General features: G+C 43.4%; 1 protein-coding gene across 1 annotated transcript in view; it reads right to left on the bottom strand.

The window, feature by feature from the left end:
* The window catches only part of LOC144497557 (uncharacterized), a 52,639-nt gene extending 36,439 nt beyond the window's left edge, over nt 1–16,200 (bottom strand). Inside the window, exons 1-5 of the mRNA XM_078218981.1 lie at nt 16,165–16,200; nt 13,775–14,922; nt 12,586–12,742; nt 11,743–12,495; nt 5,409–5,465 (exon numbers count right to left, since the gene is read on the bottom strand). Of these exons, the coding sequence (XP_078075107.1) occupies nt 5,409–5,465; nt 11,743–12,495; nt 12,586–12,742; nt 13,775–14,473 (1,666 nt within the window). The 5' untranslated portion in view covers nt 14,474–14,922; nt 16,165–16,200. The remainder of the gene's footprint in view (nt 1–5,408; nt 5,466–11,742; nt 12,496–12,585; nt 12,743–13,774; nt 14,923–16,164) is intronic.
* Nucleotides 16,201–16,557: the final 357 nt, after the last annotated feature.

Here is a 16,557-nt window from a genome sequence, read left to right as displayed (position 1 = left end):
CGCTGTAAGGACTCCGTCCCATTCTCTCAGTTTCTCCAGCTCTGCCGCCATCTGTTCCGATGACACCACCTTTGAAACAGCACATCTTACATGTCTGCCTTTTTCCTCAACCGAGGTTCCCCCTCCACAGTGGTTGACAGGACACTCAACTGTGTCCGACCCATCTCCAGAACCTCTGTCCTCACTCCTTCCCCTTCTTCGCAGAATCATGATAGGGTCGCTCTTGTCTCACTTTTCTCCCCACCAGCCTCGGTGCTCAAAGGATCATTCTCTGCCATTTCCGCCAACTCCAGGATGATGTTGCCACCAAACACATCTTCCCCTCACCCCACTGTTAGCATTCCGCTGGGATCACTCTCTCTGTGACACCCTAGTCTACTCCTCTATTGCCCCCAACCCTGCATCACCTTCCCATGCAATCACAGAAGGTACAATACCTGTCCCTTTGGCTCCTCCAACCTCACTGCCCAAGGACCCTAACACACCTTTCAGTTGAAGCAACATTTCATTTGCATGTCCAATTTGGTCTACTGTGTTCATTAATCCCCATGCAATCTCATCTACATTGGAAATGAAATCCCTATAAAAGAGAAGCCTGAGGTCATAGAAATCTTTAAAATGATAATTATGAGATGAGAATTTGGGGGTAAATGGAGAGAAGATGTTCCCACTTATGTGGGGGAGTCCAAAACTCGGGTCCAGAAATATAAGATGGTCAATAAGAAATCCAATGAGGAATTCAGGAGAAACCTCTTTCCCAAAGAATGATTAGAACTTTCTCTCACAGGGAATGATTGAGACAAATAGTTTTGATGTATCTGATGGGAAGTCAGGTAAATAGATTAGCAAGAAAGGAATAGAAGGACATGCTGATGTGGTGAAATAAAATAGGTAGGGAGAAAGCTCATGTGGAGCATAAGCGCCAGTAGATAGTTCATAAGATATACAGGAGCAGAATTAGGCCATTTGGCCCATCGAGTCCGCTCCACCATTCGATCATGGGGGCTAATATGCTCCTCATGCCTATTTTCCTGCCTTCTCCCCTAACCTTTCAACCCATTACCAATTAAAAATCTGTGTAACTCTTCCTTAAATTTACTCACTGTCCCAGCACTTTGCGGTAGTGAATTCCACAGATTCACAACCCTTTGGGAGAAGTAGTTTCTCCTCAACTCTGTTTTAAATTTGCCAACACTGATCCTAAGACAATGACCTCTTGTCCTAGAATGCCCCACCAGTGGAAGCATCTACTCCATGTCTACTTTATCCATACCTTTCATCATCTTGAATACCTCGATTTGACCTCCCTCATTCTTCTAAATTCCAGAGAGTACAGGCCGAACCTGTTCAATCTCTCTTCATACGACAAACCCCTCATCTCTGGAATCAATCTAGTGAACTTCCTTTGAACTGCCTTCAATGCCACAACATCTTTCCTCAAATACGGGGACCAAAACTGTGCATAATACTCCAGGTGCAGCCTCACCAATTCCTTGTATAGTTGCAACAATATTTTCGTATTTTTATATTCTATTCCTTTAACTATAAATGCCAACATTCCATTCGCTTTTTTTATTATCTGCTGTACATGCATCCTAGTTTTCTGTGACTCATGAACGAGGACACCCAGACCTCTTTGTACCAGAGCACCCTGAAGTCTCTCCCCATTTAGATAATAAGTCATAAGAACGTAAGAAATAGGAGCAGGAGTAGGCCATCTAGCCCCTCAAGCCTGCTCCGCCATTCAATAAGATAATGGCTGATCTGATAGTGGGTTCAGTTCCACTTACCCGCCCGCTCCCCATAACCCTTAATTCCCTTAATGGTTAAAAATCTATCTATCTGTGACTTAAACACATTTAATGAGGTAGCCTCTACTGCTTCATTGGGCAGAGAATTCCAAAGATTCACTACCCTCTGGGAGAAGAAGTTCCTCCTCAACTCTGTTCTAAATTGACTCCCCCGTATTTTGAGGCTATGTCCCCTAGTTCTTGTTTCCATTGTAAGTGGAAATAACCTTGCTGCTTCTACCCTGTCTAGCTCCTTCATTATCTTATATGTCTCTATAAGATCTCCCCTCAACCTTCTAAACTCCAATGAGTACAGGCCCAGTCTACTCAATCGCTCCTCATAAGCTAACCCCCTCATCTCCGGAATCAACCTGGTGAACCTGCTCTGTACCCCCTCCAAAGCTAATATATCCTTTCTGAAATAAGGGGACCAAAATTGTACACAGTACTCTAGGTGCGGCCTCACCAGTACCCTGTACAGTTGCAGCATGACCTCCCTGCTTTTATACTCCATCCCTCTCGCGATAAAGGCCAACATTCCATTTGCCTTCTTGATTACCTGCTACACCTGCAAACTGAGTTTTTGTGATTCATGCACAAGGACCCCCAGGTCCCTCTGCACAGTAGCATGTTGTAATTTTTCACTGTTTATATAATAGTCCATTTTACTATTATTCCTTCCAAAGTGGATAACTTCACACTTACCAACATTATACTCCATCTGCCAGATCCTTGTCCACTCACTTAGCCTATCCAAATCTCTCTGCAGACTCTCTGTGTCCTCCACGCAATTTGCTTTCCCACTCATCTTTGTGTCATTCGCAAACTTTGTTATCTTACCTTCCCATTTTTCCGACCTAAATGCATGACCTCACATTTATCCACGTTAAACTCCTTCTGCTACATTTTGGCCACTCTCCTAATCTATCTATATCTGTTTGTAAGGTTTTTATTTCCTCATTGCAACTTACTGTCCTGCCTATTTTTGTGTCATCTGCAAATTTGGCTATAGAGCCTTCTATCCTTGTATCCAAATCATTAATATAGATTGTAAATAGCTGGGGCCCAAGGACCGAACCCTGTGGCACCCCACTAGTTACTTCTTGCCATCCCCTGGACCTTGCCATCCTTCTTGCCATCCCTAGATAAATCCTCGGGACCTGATGAAGTGTATCCCAAGACACAGTGGGAGGCTAGGGAGGGAATTGCGGGTCCCCTAGCCGAGGTATTTGAATCATCAATAGTCACAGGTGAGGTGCCTGAAGATTGGAGGGTGGCAAATGTGCCTTTGTTTAAAAAGTGCTGCAGGGAAAAGCCTGGGAAGTACAAGTCCAAGTGAGCCAAACATCTGTGATGGGTAAGTTGTTGGAAGGTATTTTGAGAATCCACAGGCATTTAGAGACGCAAGGACTGATTAGGGACAGTCAACATGACTTTGTGAGTGGAAAATCATGTCTCACAAATTTGATTGTGTTTTTTGAAGGGGTAACCAAGAAGGTAGATGAGGGCAGTGCAGTTGATGTTGTCTACATGGACTGTGGCAAGGCCTTTGACAAGGTACCGTATGGTAGGTTGTTGCATAAATCTCACAGGATCCAGGGTGAGGCAGCTAAATGGATACAAAATTGGCTTGATGACAGAAGCCAGAGGGTGGTTGTCGAGGGTTGTTTTTCAAACTGGAGTCCTGTGACCATCGGTGTGCCTCAGGGATCGATGGTGGGTCCACTGTTATTTGTCATTTATATGAATGATTTGGATGAGAATATAGGTGGCATAGTGGACAGTGAGGAAGGTTATCTCAGATTGCAATGGGATCTTGATCAATTGGGCCAGTGGACTGACGAATGGCAGATGTAGTTTAATTTAGATAAATGCGAGGTGATGCATTTGGATAGATTGAACCAGGGCAGGACTTACTCAGTTAATGGTAGGGCTTTGGGGAGAGTTACAGAGCAAAGAGATCCAGGGGTACAGGTTCATAGCTCCTTGAAAATGGAGGCACAGATGGACAGAGTAGTGAAGAAAGCATTCACCATACTTGGTTTCATTGGTCAGAACACTGAATACAGGAGTTGGGATGTCTTGTTGAAGTTGTACAAGACATTAGTAAGGCCACAGTTGGAATACTGTGTACAGTTCTGGTCACCCTATTGTAGAAAGGATATTATTAAACTAGAAAGAGTGCAGAAGAGATTTACTTGGATGCTACCAGGACTTGATGGTTTGAGTTATAAGGAGAGGCTGGATAGACTGGGACTTTTTTCTCTGGAGCGTTGAACGCTGAGGGGGTGATCTTATAGAGGCCTCTAAAATAATGAGGGGCATAGATCAGCGACATAGTTAATATTTTTTCCCAAAGCTTGGGGAATCTAAAACTAGAGGGCATAGGTTTAAGGTGAGAGGGGAGAGACACAAAAGGGTCCAGAGGGACAATTTTTTCAGAGGCTGGTGAGTGGAAGGTAGTAGTAGAGGTGGGTACAATTTTGTCTTTTAAAAAGTGTTTAAACAGTTACATGGGTAAGATGGATATGAGTGATATGGGCCAAATGCAGGCAATTGGGACTAGCTTAGGGGTTTAAAAAAAGGGTGGCATGGACAGGTTAGGTCAAAAGGCCTGTTTCCATGCTGTAAACCTCTATGACTCTATCCAGAAAAAAACTCATTTATCCTGACTCCGATGGTAGATGGGCCAAACATTCTCACTCTGCTTTAAAAACTAGAATCAAAACATACATTGCTGGAAATACTCTACAGATCATGCAGCATCTGTGAAGAGAAACAGAGTTAACATTTCAGCTTGAGATGATCTTTCATCAGAAACTAGGTTAGATGTTGGGGCCGCTTCATTTCGTCACCAATACTGTACCCCCATCAACCACCCCTTACCTTTTTCCACTTCCCCATTTTGACTGCCGCGCACTTACACCAAATTGTCCCGGCCTCATGCTCAACCTTGTTCTATTTCCTCAGAGTTGGTCCCCTACAGCCAATTTCCAAGTTGTGGTCACTCCCCAAGTCACAGTGTTGCACACTGAGCACACAATCAATCCTGGAACATGGAATCACAGTCAGAGCCAATCCCCAAACACTGGTTCATCTTTTCCCCAATCTCCTCTCTCATCCTTCTGCCTGTGCCCCACTCTCTGTTCTGATCATGTGTTCATTGCAGCACTCCATGATCGCTGCCTTGAAGGTCTTCCTCTTCTGATCTGCTGTCAAACACATCTGAGGCGAAACATCCCACACTTGTGTTGTCAGTTTGAAAGCCTCCGAGGATGAAGAATGCTATTCCCACACTAGAAATCTCTGTCAATCGTTTACCAGGGGGAACTGAGACAACAGCTGCAATAAGTGAGGTTTTATTCGGGTTGGACAATGACAAATTTAAAACCCCACTTGATCTGCTGCTCAAAGTTGCCTCCGTTTCTTCGGTCAGTATCCCAAGCTTCAGGAAACTCTGATGAAGGGTCATCTTGACTCAACATTGGTTCTATTCTCTCTCCACAGATGCTGTCAGACCTGCTGAGTTTCTCCAGCATTTTCTGTTTTCATTTCAGGAAACTAGTGCTACTCCAGAAATATTTGGATTGGCTGAGAGACATTAATCAGAGAGCTCACCCACTTTGTTCATTTTCTCCTCTTCCTCTCCCACAGCTGCTTCAATTCCTGCAGGGACTGAAAACCAAGTGAGTTGGTGGTGAGTGAAATAACAAAGTTCATTCAGATGGTAAACTCTCCTGACTTTTGATGGGTCATTACTGAATATGAGGTGAGGTATAATTATCTGGGAAGTGCAGTATCTGACAATTCTTATGGATTTCCTTTTGTTGAGTTTGTGTGTGTTAGGAGGTGATTATTATCCTGTGGACTGTATATGGTCAGTTGTGTGTGTGTATATGTGTGTGTTGGGAGCTGGTTATTAACCTGTGGACTGTGAATGGTCAGTTGTGTGTGTGTGGGAGCTGTTATTATCCTATGGACTGTGAATGGTCAGTTGTGTGTGTTGTGATCTGGCTGTTTCCTGTCTAGTTTGGCTTTGAACCTTTCCCCTCATGTGCATGCGCGCACTCGGTGAGACCAGAAGAGGGTATTTTCAGAATATGACATCACAATGGCTGGCCAATGAACAGGCAGTCAGTGTGAACCCCGCACTGGGATAGGCTGAGCGCTGCTGGGAAGGGCGGGGCCGGGAAAAGGGAGGGTGTGGGTTGGTGCTTCTAATGGGTTCCCTCAGGGGGACAGTTCCTGTGGAGTTGTCTCAGGGAGCTGCTGACCTGGAAAACATCAATCTCAAAGGAGAAACACTGCAGCACATTCAAACACAAACCTCAGTCTCTAGGCACATTTTGAAAATTTTATTTCAGCCCTGACATTTCATCCTGCCCTCGATCAACAGTGAAACTAAAACATAAAAGCTGCTTGGCAAATCGGTCCATCTGCCAACTGTAAAATATTGTGAGTGTGCGATGACAATGGGACACACGTGCAATGACTTCTGGGTCAGGCACTTGCCTGAACAATGTAAAGACCTGGGCTTGAAGTACTTTTGAAGTTGGACACTTGTAATCTAGCAGTCAGTGTGTGCACCACAAGAGCCCTCAGACAGAAATGGGATAATGACCTGATGATCTTTTTTTTAGTGGTGTTGTTTGAGGGATCATCATGATCCCTGGAGAGACTGATAACTTTTAAAAGATATTTCACTTCCCAAGACAGTTTTATGGTTCTTCGCCGGTGGGTTTGTAGGTGTGGAGGGAAATAGTAAAAGTTCTCAGATGGCCTTCCGTCCAAGCTCCTTTGTACCACAATCTCTCTGCAATTGTATGCTTGACAGATGAGGCCTTTAAGTGGCTAATTATTAACCACTTTGGGGCTTCTTCCTGCCCAGCCCCAATTTTCAGGATGGTGGAGGAGTTCCGAAACAGAGGTGGGGGTGGGGTTGCCTGGAAACGAACAGTGTTCAAGCCAAGAGCAGCAAGGTTGGGGCATCTTCATTAGCTGCCCCATTTTAACATTGGACACCCTCTCCCCCCCCCCCCCCCTCCGCCCAACAGAAGTCCCTGCAGGACATCCAACCCCCACTGGCCTCTCCACTAATACCCACATCTCCCTGAGCCTCCTCTCCCCACCTTAAGACATTCAAAATCCACCTGGGCCTGAACTCCTGAGGCTTGGATTCTGGAGACCAACATGTTTGAGACTGAAGGTGTTGCTGGAGACGCCTTCTCCTGTCACTGAACTGCTTGTCCACAATTCTCAACTAGATGTGCTCTGTCATCGGCTGATTCCAGCATCTCCATCAAATGGTTTGATGATAATCATGGAATGAGGGCTGTAAGATTGTGGTGGAATGCAATCCTACTGCTACCGGCGGCTCACTGCAGCTCTTGGGAACCCAGTTTTGGGATCTGTCCTTGGTCTACTTCTGCAATGATGATTAGCATGGTGAAGTACTCATTCATCAGTTGGGAGGGAAGTGGTAGTTTTCTTGAACTTGTTTGTCCTGAAGCCATGAGACTCCATGGAGTCAATATTGAGGACTTCCCCACGTGTGAGTGGGATGGGACATTCCCAGAACGGATGAGGGAGGAGTCCGTGATGTTTCCAGATTGATGCCATTCAGTGAGTATCACTGCAACTTGACCAGTCTATGGGGCAGCTCTCCTATTTGGGTTCTTATCCTCAGACCTTGGTAAGAGAGACTTTTTCACTGGGCAGAGATCTTATTCTGACATTGCCAGGATTCTCCAGATCTATCTGATTTTCCTCTTATATTGTATGTCATAGTGATTGTTTATCATTATTTGCTGGGGCAGTTCAAAGTCAACTATGTTGTGTGAGACTGGAGTCACATGTAGAGCAGACCAGGAAGTTGTAGCAGGTTCCCTTCCCTGAAGGACAATATCTGGGTTTTTTGGACAATCTGAAAGTTTTCATGTTTTTATTTTGAGTTTATTTCACAAATTCTAACAGTTGTTAAATTCAGTTTCACAGAGTGGAGTGGTGGAGGTGAATAATATGGATGTTTTTAAGGGGAAACTAAAGCACATGAGGGAGAAAGAAAGGAATGATATGCTGACAGGGTGAGGCGAAGATGGGTGAGGAGAGGCTCGTGTGAAAAATCAATACCAGATCAACTGGGCCGAATGGCCCATTTCTGCACTGTAATCCATGTTGGATTTGAACTCTTGATCTCTGGATTGTTAGTTCAACGCTACAGTTATTCAGCTCCATATCTGGAAACAAATGAATTTTAATGCCTTCTTTAAAGATTTTATCTGAAGGACTCGCCCTTTCCTAAAAGCCTTGAAATGTTTTGCCCAGTGCTGTGTCTGATAGCTGAATTTGGGATGTGCAGTCTGAGTGAGTGCAGTGTATCTAATCTCTTAGGATAAACTAGAATCCTTCAATCTTCAAACTTTTTAACCAGTGTGTTTTCTACAAATAATTTGGGAAAACAAGGGGAGAAATTTCAGATTCTCCATTGAATTAACGTTTCTTCTGAGGGATGTTTTTATATTAAAAAATAATGGAAAGGTAACACTGGTCTTTGTCAGCGTGACTCAGTCTCATACTGAATTGATAGATAGCCCATTTTACACTGTTCGATTCTTGTCCATTGCCCTCACTGTGCCTGGGAAATGGAGTCTGGATGAAGGAAAGAAAGTAGCCACCTATTCTGCTACTGATCACTATTCAGTGTCCATGTTGGAACAGAGGGTGTGTGACAGTCAATTGAGGAAAAAGAGAGGACTTGCATATGATCCCCACACAGGAGAATAACAGACTGGCACCCGCTGTGCAACATTTTTTAACTGAGGAGTCAGCTCCTTAAGCAAAAGAGGAGAGGGAGTTGGAGGAAATCATGTTTCCTTTTCCTGTTTTATAGAAGTATTTCACGTACTACACCAGAGAATACAGAGAGGATAGATACCGCAGATAGATCCTGAAAATCACCCAAGAAATAGGTGAGGTGTTTAACAAATCATTCACATGATCATCAAACCTCAGTGAACATAAATACCTTCACACAGGGGAGATATGTGTGAGATATGTGACAGAGCTTTCGCACGGTCATCGAATCTTCTTGTGCACAAATGTATTCAGAAACTTGAAATGTATTCTCATGCAAAGCGTGCTTTAAATCATTCAAACAGCTCTGGACCCATTTGCCCATCTGCACATTCACACAGGTGAGAAAACTATTCACGCATGAGGTGTGCAACAAATCAGTCCCGTGGTTGACGAACCTCCATGAACACCAGCACACTCACATGGGCAGAAGAGGTCAAGTGTGAGGTTTGTGAAAGGTTTGCAGCTACGTCAGACACAGGAGAGAAACACTTCAATTGTGAGTTAGTGATAAAGCTTTCACAAGATCTTCAACCCTCCTGATACACCAGAGGATTCACAAGAGTCACATTTATGAAATGGCTTTCTCCCAAATATATCTTTGAGGCACCAGAGGGTTCTCACAAGTGTGAGCTGTGTAATTAATTTAAAGTTAGTTTGAGGATAGCCCAGAGCAAGCTACCTCATCATGGATATGGGTGGAGGTTAGGAAAGCCCTCTGTTTTAAATTTATTTGGGTATTTTCTGATAGGGAATTTAGTTGCAGTTTGGATCTCATATGGGTTGCAGCTCACTGAGCAAAGTTAGCCAAAATAAATGACTATTAGTTAAATAGACTTGCACTGTAAGTGGAGCAAAGCACTAACTTTGTCATTCACCACTTGGAACCGGCTTAATCTGTTTGAATAGCGTGATGAAGAGAAGCTGGGAACTAGTTCAGAGCTAGGGGCAGATTTATTGTGGGCCTTAAAGTGTCTTATCGCAAAAATAAGTACCAGCAGATTCGTTTGGAAATATGGGAAAATTAATCAGAAGAAACTGAGACTTTCACAATCAAGAGAAGGGAAATAAAAATTATACTTCTGAGGAGAATCCAACTCACAACCACCTTCTGAAGAACTGGTGGTTCCTACAGAAGTGAATGACTTTAAGATGTCTTGTAGGATAATTCTGGGGGCAGTTGCAAATAAACTGAGGGCAACCTGAGGCTCGAATGGCCTACTCCTGTTCCCTGTTTGTAAGTACGTATGTTCATATGACATTGGGTATAGGGTAATTTACTGATGACACAAAGTGAGGTGGCACAGTCAGTAATGTGAATGGGAGTGGAAAGTTGCAAAGGGACATCAATAAATTAACTGAAAGATTTGATTTAAGATAAAATGTGAATTTATTGTGCTTTATAAATCTATACAGAAATTTGATAAAACAGCAGACAAACAACAAAATATTCAGCTTACACCAAACTTTGAATCAACCAACATAAAAAAAGCATCTCAAAATGATTCAAGATCTTTTAGCCACAGAAATGTCTGTCTGTCCCTGAACCATCATTCTAAGGAATCACAGATCCCACCATTTCCCATAAATTCTAAGTCAAATTATTACTAATCAGCATCCAATAAACTCATCTTCACATTTTGAAATCCCACAAGAGCCCCCATTTTTGTTATGGTCCCAGTTAATGTTATAACTGGATGGGAAGATCCCAGAATGGAACCCTGGCTCAAAAGACTTACTTTTTAAAAAATCAAGCATGGTGAAACAGGGTTACAGGACCGCAAATTAGTTTTAACAGGAAAAAAACATTTATTAACCATAAAAAATTGATGATAATAAAATACTCCTTTCGCAATCACACACTGGTTTTAAGATTAATGTGGATGACAAAGTACATTTGAAGCTATAATGGTCTAGTTAACATACCAAGTTACTGTCTGCAGATTTCTCCTCTGAATCCGCCAGAAGATGGTCATGTGGGAGTTTCCAAACTCCACTCCCAAAATACGCTTTAAAATCGTCTCTTGTAGTAATGCTATCACTTAACAGTTTGTCCAATCCCGATTTTACAAATGACACTTTTCCACAAAACATCCACTCCACTTTCAAGTGTGTCAATTCCAGGATTTTGTACCAACTCCTTCAGGAGTCCTTTGCCTTGACTATGTTTCACTGTTGCATAAATTCTATTATCCAAACAATACTTCCCAATTACTTGAAACTTTGTTACCTCGACGGTAGTAAGATATCCCAAACATTAGGATTACTTTTGAAACCTTTCCCGATCATTCTCACCAACCGACTTCTTTTTAGTTCTGAGTTAAAATAAACAGTGCTCTATTCTTCTTCCCATTTCTCTTTGTTCCTTGAACTTCATCGTGTGGAAACTTTTCTTTATTTCTCTAGTTTCCTTAACTAGCTGCTCTTTAGATTTCCAGCAAGGGTTCTCTAAACCATTATTCCATTGTATAGCAAAGTGGTGTGAGATGTTCTCTTCTTTAACTGCCTATCACCAACTCTCTCTGGCATCCAGCTAAAACTGAAAAACAAAAGAATTCCCACCACCCCACTCTCTCTCTGCAAGGGCCTCTAGTTGCTTGGCAACTATATTTATTCTTAACGCTGTAGCTCTCTCAACACAACAGAATCCAGCTGGAACTGAAACCAACCCCCATACATACAAACACCATTGTCCAGCATGAAATCTAACTATAGGTCCCTTCCCAGATACAAAAACATTAAATTAATCTGACCTAAAACTAGACCTTATTACTAATGTTTACTGATACAAATATAAATCCCTTTAAACTATTTTTGGTTTCCTAACAAACACAAGTGGAGGCAGCTGCTGATTTTTATGGACAGCTGCCTCTGTGAAATGTGCAAACCCCAACCTGGCCTATTTTTGATCCAAGGAAAATGGGAGATGCTGTGATCAGGGGTGCGACTTCTGGATTCGACCCCTTTCTGCCATTTTCCTCACAATGGACAGGCTCATTGTTGTGGCAAAAATCCAGACCCAAAAGAAGAGGATAGCCATCGTGATAAAACTGGAAGGTGGAGAATGAGGTAGAGGTGGCAGTGTTGGAGGGAGAGACTTAATTCCTTCTGTGTCTCCCCTGTCCCTGTAACATGACTTCTCCTGTGTAAGCGATGTGTCCAGCAGCAGATGTCTCTGCACTGGGCTGCTGCTGGCCCAAAGTTGCAGGCGCCACAGTCTGAGACAGAATCTGCCTCATTTCATTCAAAGTTTCATTGCTTCGTTGCAGAAGCTGACAAAGAACCTCATTCTGCTGCTGAAGAATCTCATTGTTTCTTTGTAGATGCTGCTGAAGAATCTCATTGTTTCTTTGCAGATTATGGTGAACATCCCTCTTAAATTCAGTCAAAGTTTGCTGAAGTAAGTTAGAAGTGGCCTGATAACTTTCCATACTTTGAACCTGTTCTTGATGTAACCATGCAAGAGGTTTCAGATCATCTTCACTTACTTCACCAGCATCACGGGCCTGATTTTGTCCATGAGCTTGTGGAAACGGCGGAGGTTCTGTTCCCAAAGCTGCAGGTTCCTCACTTATGGAAGGTTCTGGGCACCCTTCCTCCAACACAGTAGCCAGAACATCACAGGCCTCTCTCATGCAGGCTACAGTGTTTAACTTTAACTCATCAACATTATCCTCCAAATCAAACATCTTATCCTCCTGACACTCCTCCCCATCCTCCACTGCAGCTACTATGCCACATTGCTGTGAGGTTTTCAGCTCCGTCCCTTCCTCATCAGCCCTTTCAGGAATCTCAGACGATGCTGCCAACTTTCCTCCATCACCGTCTGATGTGTCCATGGACACCTGTGTATCTGTCAGAGGAAGAAAACTACCATTATTATTTTTTGTCACATAAGTTAACTGTCCTCCTGATGGTTTAAACATTCAGCTGCTGACATCACCTTCGCTCATCCCCATATCTGATTCATCATTGGTTATCGTGGGGTTGCAGAGGCTAAACAGCTTCCTCGTGAACTCCTCCTGTTCCGGCAGCTCCTTGATGTAGGGAACCTGCCCTCCAGTCAACGAGCGCTCCTGGGTGTTATGGGCCAGCTTTACCTAAAGGAAGAAATGAAAAAGAAATCATTGTAAATACTTGGCTGTGCTGTCTTGTTACACATTTTCCGGGTGCTGGAGACAGCTTTAAGCCTACACCAGGGGGACCTCTGATTAGAGATCAATCTTATGACAAGTCAGGTCCATCTCCAAGACAACTGCATTTTACATCTCATAAATTATTTAAAAAATTGATTTTTCTGTGTTTTCAATTGAAAACCTTTGATTTGATGTTAAAATATTAACAAATATATGTTTAATATTCAGATATTGCCCTCTTGTCCATTATAGGATGACTTGTGCATAAGCAGGAGCTTCTATACATATTGATGTCTTCTTCGTGTAATATTTGGTGATCTGGTCAAAGGTTAAATTGTCCTTTTGAAACAACTGGACCAATGGTAGGAGAGGTTAGAGACAGACACTGCTGGGACAGAGTGCTTTGGAAGGACAGCTGCCCTGTGTGAGCATTGGACAGTAAACAGCACAGACAACTCTCAATACAAGGGAAGCAGATGATCCGCAGTGTGAATGCGCCTATGTCTGTGGAGGTCTGATGTCTCTGCAAATAATTTGTTGCACACCTCACATATGAATGGTTTGTCACCAGTATATGCAGAGGGCTGATTAGTCTGAGAATGATTTGTTACATAGTATACCTATGTTCTCTTCTGTCTGGATACATTCCTGTGTAAGAGTTTTAACAACACCAAGTTAAAGTCCAACAGGTTTATTTGGTAGCAAATGCCATTAGCTTTCGGAGTGCTGCTCCTTCGTCAGATGGAGTGGAAATCCAGATTTCCACTCCATCTGACGAAGGAGCAGCGCTCCGAAAGTTAATGGCATTTGCTACCAAATAAACCTGTTGGACTTTAACCTGGTGTTGTTAAAACTCTTACTCTGTTTACCCCAGTCCAACGCCGGCATCTCCACATCATTAATATATTCCTGTGCGCAGAGGGAAGGTGACTTGGAATGATTTGTTACATACCATGCATGTGAAGCCAATGAGTCCAAGAATATTTTGTCACATACCTTGCGTGGTAAGGGTTTCTCCCCTGTGTGAACATGTTGGTGTTTACGGAGGGTCGATAAGTTCGAGAATGATTTGTCACACATCTCACACGTGAATGGTTTCTCTCCTGTGTGAAGGCGTCGGTGTGTGTGGAGGTGTGATAACTGCGAGAACGATTTGTCACACACCTCACATGAGAATGGTTTCTCTCCTGTGTGAATGCGTCGGTGACTGTGGAGGTGTGATAACTGCGAGAACGATTTGTCACACACCTCGCATGGGAAGGGTTTCTCCCCCGTGTGAATGCGTTGGTGACTCTGGAGACTTGATAACTGCGAGAATGATTTGTCACACAACTCGCATGAAAAGGGTTTCTTTCCTGTGTGAATGCGTTGGTGACTGTGCAGGCTCGATAACTGCGAGAATGATTTGTTACAAAACTCGCATGAGAAGGGTTTCTCCCCTGTGTGAGTGCGTCGGTGACTGTGGAGGCCCGAAGACATCGAGAATGATTTATCACACAACTCGCATGTAAATGGTTTCTCCCCTGTGTGAATGCGTCGGTGTCTGCAGAGGTCAGATGAGCCTGAGAATGATTTGTCACACACATCACACTTAAATGGTTTCTCCCCTGTGTGAATCATCTGGTGCCTGAGGAGCGTTGTCGACGTCACAAAACGTTTATCACAAACATCACACTTGAATCTTTTCCCTTCCATGTGACTGCTTTTGTGCTCACTGTGGTTGTAACAAATGGACTTTAGAAAATCTTCTGAACCTTTGGAGTCCCCGACACAGCCTCTCAACTGTAGGAATGTGTCAACGGTTCATGAGGCTCAATGAATGATTGAAGCTCTCACCACACTTGGAGCCCACTCACTTCTTCCCAGCCTCCCCCCGTCCAATCGGCAACAGCCAAACCTTTGAAAAGTTGTTCTAATGGATGGTTCCACATCATTGACCAGTTTTCAGATCTGACGATATGTCAAAGCGCCCCTGACCCGACTGATTTCCATAAGTTGGTTTCACATCTAAACTTCTCTTTGTTGAGCAATGCTGTGAGGGACAGTATGTCTTCCCACTTTGTGCAGTTCTTCCTTGGGTGATGGTCAGGATCTATTTGTGGTGTCTATCCTCTTTGTATTCTCTGTAGTATACTACAATCCCTCTGTAAAACAGGAAAAAGAAATATGATATCCTCCTCCTACTCCTTTGCTAAAGTGACCGACTTCTCCTTGGAGATTGTTCCACAGTGAATGCCAGTCTGCCATTCTTGTGAGCAAGTCCTTTTTTCCTCACTCGACTGTCGCACACCCTATATTTCCAGCAGGGACACTGGGTAGAGACCAAGAGCAGACAATGTGGCTACTCCCTTTCCTCTGCCCAGACCCCCATCTTCCCAGGCACTGATGGCAATGGAAAAAACAGTCAGGCGGAGTGTAAAACAGGCTATCAATTCACTGTGAGCTTTGTGTTGTGCTGGCAAAGATCAGTTTTATCCTTAGAAGATGTGTTTCATATAAAAGCACTCAAGAGAAATGTTAATTCAGTGGAAATTTTGAATTTTTCCTTGTTTTCCAAAGTTATTTGAAGGAAACACACTGGGTAGGAAGTGCTGGAAGCTAAGGAAAATATTGTTTTAATGGTAGCTAATTGAAGGGTTCTGGTTTATAAGAACATATGAACTAGGAGTAGGCCATTTGACCCCTCAAGCCTGCAGCACCATTCAGTAAGATCATGGCTGATCTTTTCGTGGACTCAGCTCCACTTACCCACCCACTCACCATAACCCTTAATTTCGTTACTGATCAAAAATCTATCTCTAGCTTTAAAACATTCAACGAAGTAGCCTCAACTACTTCACTGGGCAGAAAATTTCATAGATTCACAACGTTTTGGGTGAAGAAGTTCCTCCTCAACTCAGTCCTAAATTGCACCCCCTTAGTTTAAGGCTATGCCCCCTAGTTCTGGTATCCAGGGAAATTAGATAAACTACACTAACTGCACTTCCCAAATTCAGCTGTCAGACACAGCTCTGGGAAAAACTATCAAATCCAAGCCCAGGCTTTTGGGAAAGGCCGAGGCTTTCAGGTAAAATCTTTAAAGAAGGCATTCAATAAATGTGTCGTGCCCCTCCCAGATAATTACACCTCACCTCATAGTCAGTAATGAGCCATCAACAAAACTCAGGCTATAGATCAGAAGGGAAATGCTTCCAATAAACACACTAAATTTCCAACACACAACTCCAAACAACTCAGCACCGAGTAAACAGGTCTCTCAGCTGGATCTTCTCACACAGCATAAGGGGCATTTCCACACCTGATTCCCCACAGGATAGTCAGACTGCCTGAACATTAGTGTGAATATTATGCACTGTAATTATTATAAATTCTGCTCCTTCACTCACCATCTCCTCACTTGGTTTTCAGTCCCTACAGGAAGTGAAGCAGCTGTGAAAGAGGAAGAGGAGAGAATGGGCAGAGTGGGTGGGCTCTCCGATTGATGTCTCTCACAGCCAATCCTAATATTTCTGGAGTAACATGAGTTTTCTGAAGCTTGGGAAATTGACTGGTGAACGGAGGCGACTTTGAGCAGCAGATCAGGTGGGGATTTAAACTTGTCATTGTCCCATTGAATAAAACCTCACTTATTTCAGCTGCTGTCTTAGTTCCCCCGGTAGATGTTTAACAGAGATTTCTAGTGTGGGAATTTCGTTCACCCTCGAAGGCTTTTAAACTGACAATATTAGTGCGCGATGAGATCTGAAAATACCCACTACATCCAAGGTAGTGGTGGGATC

Source organism: Mustelus asterias, chromosome 8 (assembly GCF_964213995.1).
Source record: "Mustelus asterias chromosome 8, sMusAst1.hap1.1, whole genome shotgun sequence".
NCBI lineage: Eukaryota > Metazoa > Chordata > Chondrichthyes > Carcharhiniformes > Triakidae > Mustelus > Mustelus asterias.
This window is presented reverse-complemented; position numbering and strand designations above follow the sequence as displayed.